Below are 7,286 nucleotides of genomic sequence, written 5' to 3'. Positions count from 1 at the left end.
ATGTGTTTATAAAAGTAGTTAAGTTAAAGTGACTGTGGTAATTCTGTGTATTGCAAAGTTGTATCGAGAAAGAATAAACGAGTTTTATTTTAGAAAGGACTTGTATCGCTGACGTTCCTCGGAAAGAATTTATACCGGAAATTAACAAACAAACAGAAACATAACAATATGCTTAAAATTGTTCCTAAAGTTTATTTTAGTACAGGATTTTCTAATTAAATATTCTGAAAGTTACCACCATGGTGAAACACAAAGGAAACATAGGACTAGAATTTTCTTGTCAGATGATGAAGATGTGACAAAAACAGAGAGAATTAAGTGGCAGAAATTGAAAATGGTGCTTTTTTTTGTAGTGCCTATTTGAGCCAATAATGTTTTCACTAATAGCTTGGAGGAATTATATTTGTTAACTATATACAGAGAAATGTTATGGAACTTGAGGATAGTGGTAGTAGAAATGTAACCAATTATTTCTTTATAACAAAAATATTTTCTTCTGTATCAAGCCTACTAATTGTATTCAGTATGTTTCACTGCACAGTGAAACATACCGAATACACACACCTATCTTATATATATTGTGAACCATGGTGTCTGTCCGAGCATTCATCTGTCTCCCCTTTTGAAAAGATATGCATGCAGGTAGAGCTCAACACTCACTTTTGAAATGTCAGGAAAACAGAATGAATGATGATGATGCCAAATTTTATTTCACAAGCAGGATATTCTACACTAAATTGTTAGAAATTAATCACACTGTCATTCACATTTCAAAATGTGATGTAACTAAAATAATAAAAATGTAGATTTACCGTATGTTATTGTTGAGTGGCTCTTAGCACAACTGAAATGCCCAACAATGACTTTTTGTGGCGGATAGTACAAGTACCTCAGAGCTTTGGCTCTGAGTAAAACCACGAGAGCAACACAATTAACCCTTTTAAAGTCCATGAAATAACTTAAATTGATAGATTAACTTAAACTTTTCCTGTCACTAGGGATGGGTACTTTTGCTTGTGCTATATAAACCACAAGCATTTATTTGCAAGAAAGAAGTTATACATACATAACATACTTTCTTTTCTGTCCAGTAAGCTACAAAACTACCACCTTCCTTAATAATGTGATTCCTAGTCATAACTAATTCTAATATGCTAGATTTAAAGATCTACAAGGAAAAATTATGTATTTTTAAGATACTAGAAATGACACTTAGCAGTAAAATGTGCATTATCATAAAAACTTAGAAGAACACAATTTTCAGGTACTGTATGTATATAATCAGGTACTGATTATAAAGTTCTTCCCCTTTAATTATTTGTTGAATGAATAAGCTCTACTATAACAACATCCAATAGCACTTAATTCTAGGAACTTACAAGTGAAAGTAAAGAAGAATATGTTACATCAACCACACTGTATCTGCCATATCCGGTCCCAACAAGGCCTTTTGCCCAGTAGCAGGGCTCGCCAGACTGGCTGGGATATGAGAAACACAATAGTGGTGTAGGTGCTATTTATATTATCAACCTTCATGAACAGTGATTGCTATGGTGAGAAGTAGCTTAACTAAGTGAATCGTAATTATTATCATTTTTTTTTATTCATTGACAAATCAGATTTTTAAGGTAAAGATTAATAATACCATATTTTTTATTTCTAATACTAATTATTTATTTATTATTATTTTATTTGCATTAACTTTGTTGTCATTCAGAAGAATTGGCAAACCAGCAAGCTAGTCTTCTTGTTCAAAGAGCTGGTTGAGCAACCACATCATCAACAGGAGAAAACTAGTAAGTAATTCTAAGAAATTATGAGTGAAAGTAATGTTAAATGATAAAAATACATGTATATGAATGCGTGCACACACATACACATGTAAGTATCTCACTAAGAAAAAACAGATACACTTACAGTACAACAAAACTCCAATACACTGAACATGGTACACTTGAGTATATTTCTGTTCCAAGTTATCATCGAGTAATTATTTTCAGGAGTATTTTCACATTAGGGAAGCTTGAACAAGATCCAATGGTTAAATGAAACAATATGGGGTGGGGGATAAGAAGGGAACATGGTGTTTGTGGAAATGGTATGTTTCAGAATAAACTGAATGGCTATTATGGGCTATGAAAAACTAAGATTAGATAAAAAAAACAACAACAACAAGATGTCTGACAGTTTGGTCCACTCAAGTCAATGCCCTCACTCAAAAAATAAGGTAACAAAATAAGAAAGTGAAGTCAAATGTCTCTTTTACGTTCACATACCTATCCATCAAAATTTTAAAGTTATTCAAACTACTAGCATGCTTATAACACATTATCAGGTAAACCTTTCTACAAATTTATAACTTTTAAAAAAAAATGTTACCAATGTAAGAGGTTTCCAAATTTAAAAACATTAACTTTCAAGTTTATTTTTCTAACCTTTTCATTCTACTACTTAAACAGACCAACTTTTGGAAAACTGCCCAAATCTCTTAACGTTTTTGAACACTGGAATGAAGCCTTTTATGTATTCTCTTATGTTCCAAAGAAAAATAATTTGATGCAGTAAGCTTCTCCCCATTACTTATATCACTTAATTTAGGTATAATTCTTGTTCCACTGCCTGTATTTGCACACTTTCCAACATGCTGATATCCTTTCTGTGGAGGACCAATAACTGCACATAGTACTGCAAAGGAGAATTTGCCAATGTGTTTTACAAGGTCACAATAGCCTTGCTATAACTAAATTTAATATCATACTTTGTAAATAGATCAAGATATATTTCTTTGTTTAAGCAAATATTGTGGCTAGATACAAGAGCAGTATTTCTGACTTCATGTAAGTTTCCGTTAAAGTTTTTTTTTTTTGCTTTTGGAGCTTTTTTTGCAGCATTTTCAACAAACTTCTAACTAATTATATAAATACTCCATATTTTTAAACAGATTTAATTTTTTTTTATAGTATATTGTCAATCAGTAGTTATTAGGAATCAAAGTGTAAGAGTTTTTAACTCTGATAATAACTATGGGCTTATCCATAATAAAGGGATTGAACAGTTTATAAACTTGATTTTCATCTACCAGTATCTCCTGCTAACCTTTGTAATGAAAATTAATCCTAAAATGATGTAGTAAATGGCAAGGGATTACCTTAAGACATTTCATACTCTAACTTAGTTGAATAATATTTCCCTAAGACTTCAGTTTGTTTCTTTAAGATTCGTTACATTTACCACACATTTTGGTCAATTTTCAATTATAGTTAAAAGTCCAGCAATTTTCTGTGCACCCACAAACCTTATTTGGAATCTCTTGAAAATGCAGTGCCTTTGTTATTAAACAGCCTTACATCAATTTTGTAGAATTAGGGCAATAAATTGGCAATTTCACTGGAGACAGAGATTTATCTTTACAAGCTAACATGATTAATGGGTTTTGCCCAGTGAGTAAGTTGAACCAAACACATGAAAATTGACTTTTTCAGATACTCTGGCTTAATCTTATTTTTTCAATAGCTTCATAGTATCTAAGCTTAAGTTTTTTGGAATTTTAACATAAGCATTATTCTAGTGTGATATTGATCAGTAGACTTGATTCATAACCTTTAGTAACATGTTTACAATGTGGTTGTCAAGGGACTTGGGTGTATATACAACATATTGTACAGTAGAACTTTCACTAAAATAATTGGTAGTGATTAGACTTATAAGCATATGGGGTGACTCTCATAGCTGCTGTGTAATAGTGATAGTGATTAAATTTATCAATAAACAGTGATGCTTTTCTTTTTATCAGTAATGCATTTAGTGATGGCTATACTTGTCAATAAACAAAGCATCTGCGAGCCACTGTGTTTTTGTCTCAAAACTTATGGCTAGTTTTGCTATATAATTTGTTTTTTTTAAAAGGTGGTCATCTGAGCTAGACAACTAATACAATAAGCATGTGTATATGTGTAAAGTTTGTTATGTGCAAGCTGGCTTCACAACCATCTGAAGCTGAATCCAGCAAAAATTGGATGCTTAATGCATATTGTTGATCTTGCTTGCTTCACAAAATGGCATACATAAAGTATGTGGTTTTGTGACAGAGATGTTAGAGGAAAGTTTATCACCCAATGTATAGAATTGGTCTTTTTCATTTTTCTGTTAGAAGTTATTAGATTGTGGCTCTGCTTTTACTTATATATTGGTATAGATGAACCTTCTCACTGTTACCTTGTTTAACAGGGTTCTATTTGCAAAGAATAATGCTCCTGGTATGTTAATCTAGAAGAAACAATCTTGTACATTTCAGTAACTACAAAAAAAAATGTTGTGAAACTCTGACTATGATTTTGAAGTAGTTTTCAAATTTCTTAATTGTGTTTCTTGATGGTTTTGGTTTATAGTGAAAATGTATGTTTGTTTTTTTTAAGATAATATATAAATATGATTAACATGCTTTTTCAGAATAGCCTATGAAAGACCAGACCTTTGACAAAGTTTTCAAGTTAATATAAAATGAAGGGTGAAATATTTATTTAAACGTGCATTTATTAAATGATATTTTGTTTTTACAAGTTCGTGGGATTATTTTTGTTATTTTATATTTTATTGATGATAGTAATCTTGTGATTTTGACATTTATCAAGTTATGTGTAGTTTTAATTGAGTATTATTTTCAAATTAAAAAATTGTTCACGACTTAAGTTAATTTTCATGGCTATTAAAGTTTGCAAAGAAACAAAGACATCTCTTTACAATATCTTAACATAAAGTAGGTAATGTTCAAATGGTCCTGAATTGAGCTAGTTTACAAAAACAAATTAGAAATTAGTGTATTATTAATTGTTTTTGAAATCTTAGAAATTTGATGTTGAATAGTGTTGGCTTCTTAAAACTAATATTCTTTAAACATACACATTATTTAATCAAATGTAGAAATTTAAGTTTCAACTTGAAATGATATTTGGCATTATTTTTCACACAGGCTCAAAATTATCTTAGTAAGGTATATACATATAATTATTAAACACTTCAGCTAAAATGCTTAAGTGTTAAGCAGGGATAGTTTTAGGATATGATTTTAACTATTTGTTTTAAAGATTGAGGACTTAAAAAGAATTGAGGACAGTAAAAGGTCTAAAGGGAGTGAAACCTCATAAATTATACAAATGCTTAAAGTAATTTGTCTTACATTTGTCAACTAAAGCCTTTCTGGATAAGTTTTCTAAAATGTTTACTATGACATACATAATATGTAATTACTTTATGATTTTTTGTTATTTGTAAAATTAATTTTTGAGAGAGAGAGGGAGAGAGAGAGAGAGATGTAATGCCATATATTTAGTAGCAACCGCAAATTGTTTTATTGAAGGTCTAAAAATCTTTGCTTGGGTATTTTTTTTTAGATAATTTGATTATATCATTATTTTTACCATAAAAAGATGTCTTTTTCAGTTGTTTACTCTCATATGAAGTTATAACCATTGTGCTCATGTGGTATTTACACATTAAAACATTCCTGTAAAATCAAACCCACACTAATATGTATGTATGTTGTATAAACTGTAAGTTATATATGATTGGACATCTAACACGAATTGTACATCAAGTACAGTAATGCTATGAAACCTAGTGTGAATTCATGCTTGACATTTCAATACATGTTTAACAAAATATTTCCACAATAAATGTTGGACTCCTTTTTGAAGTCAGTAAATTGCCTTGTACTTAAGTAGAAATTCACACTAAAACTGCTACAAAATATTTTGATTGATAACAAGAAAAAAAATCAGTTTTTCATCCTTTAGAAATATTTTCTAAATTAATTATGATAGTGATGATTCATTTTTTTTATTTATAAACAACCAAGTCTGTCTTGATCTCATATATAAACTACTTGTTTGTCAAAATTTCACACGTCTGTGCAATAGCAGGTTTTTCCAGAAGTGAGAATATTGTAAGGAAATGTAAAAACTTGTATTCAAGTCATTGGAGTTTCAAAGTGGCCCAATATAAATTCTAATAAAATATTGTCAGTATAAAATTGTTTTTTTGTTTTGTTTTTTAAGTATAAGTGAAATTCTAGAGAAGAATAAATTTTGTCAACAACATTTCTAGGGTTTTGAAGCTTGTACTTGTAATACACAGTTCATCACTACTAACCTGTTTGGTTCTGAACAGGTGTTTTGTCAAAATTCCTTTAAAACTTGTAATTATGAACCACATCACATACAATTTCTATCTTTTAATAAAATGGAAATAGATTGATTCTATTTATGGTGTATTACATTTTGTCTATTTTTTTAATGTAATGTACATTCATTTGGTTAGAAATGGTTTTAAATATTTATGTGGAAACACCCTAGAATACAGAAAACAGAATATAGTTGAGTATGACTACATACACAGTCAACGTTGTAATGAAAAGAGTTGACAATTTTTGTGCAAAAATCTAGATTATTATTTTTACATCAACAGAGTTAGTTTTATCAAAATTTACTAACTAAAAAATTGTTACTTGTTATTGTTTTAAATAGTGACTACATTGTCCCTTCTTAATTTCTTAAATAATGTACAGTTGTTTTTAATTCAATGTATATATTTCTAAACATAATTCATTTGATATTTTTGTATTTTATTAATATAATTTGCATGTATGTACACAGAAATTGTTTTTCATATGTATTGTTAATCGTTTGTAAATTTAAATTGCTATGCACACAGTGTTAAAAATATCTTTTGAAATAATAAAGAAAAGTTAATTGAGACTAGTGTAAAAAGGTTACATTAATTATTGTTCATTTTATAAACTGTTTCAGGCTGAAAAAGGAAACATACTAACAGTTTGTTATGGTTAGACTTAAAGTGAAAAAAGAATGTCCAAAGTACTTGTAGGTAAAGTATGTAGATTCTTTTTACTTCGAAAAGCATTTAATATGAGTATTTTTTTCTATATTCATAGGAGGAGCATTAACATATGTATATGAAAAGAAGTGTGGATGCATCTAATTATTTGCGTTCTTGGATTTTTTTCAAGGATTTTGTGTGATATTTGTTTTCCAGTCAAATGGTAATGAATATTTAAGACTTGAAGTTACACATTTGATGGTCAAACCATTGTGTAAGAGTAATTTCTAGTGAGTGAATAAACCATGGTGAAAACATTTCAAGCTTATTTACCTAACTGTCACCGTACATACAGCTGTATCCATTGCAGAGCCCACCTAGCCAATCATGATGAGCTGATTTCAAAGGTACTTATAATTTCATTAAACTATCACTGTTTGGATTTTAGCCAACTC

General features: G+C 29.4%; 1 protein-coding gene across 7 annotated transcripts in view; it reads left to right on the top strand.

The window, feature by feature from the left end:
- LOC106460601 (protein yippee-like 1) overlaps window positions 1-7,286 on the top strand; it is a 27,840-nt gene that overhangs the window by 8,721 nt on the left and 11,833 nt on the right. For 4 of the 7 annotated variants that reach the window (XM_022387360.1, XM_022387359.1, XM_022387357.1 and 1 more), the window contains 2 exons: window positions 1,718-1,796; window positions 6,947-7,238. In XM_022387360.1, the coding sequence (XP_022243068.1) occupies window positions 7,137-7,238 (102 nt within the window). In that variant the 5' untranslated portion in view covers window positions 1,718-1,796; window positions 6,947-7,136. The remainder of the gene's footprint in view (window positions 1-1,717; window positions 1,797-6,946; window positions 7,239-7,286) is intronic. The other 3 variants (XM_013920319.2, XM_013920320.2, XM_022387358.1) reach the window with 1 other exon arrangement.

This window comes from Limulus polyphemus, unplaced genomic scaffold (genome assembly GCF_000517525.1).
Source record: "Limulus polyphemus unplaced genomic scaffold, Limulus_polyphemus-2.1.2 Scaffold802, whole genome shotgun sequence".
Taxonomy (NCBI): Eukaryota; Metazoa; Arthropoda; class Merostomata; order Xiphosura; family Limulidae; genus Limulus; species Limulus polyphemus.
Note: the sequence above shows the minus strand (reverse complement) of the source record. Positions and strands in the feature narration are given on the sequence as shown.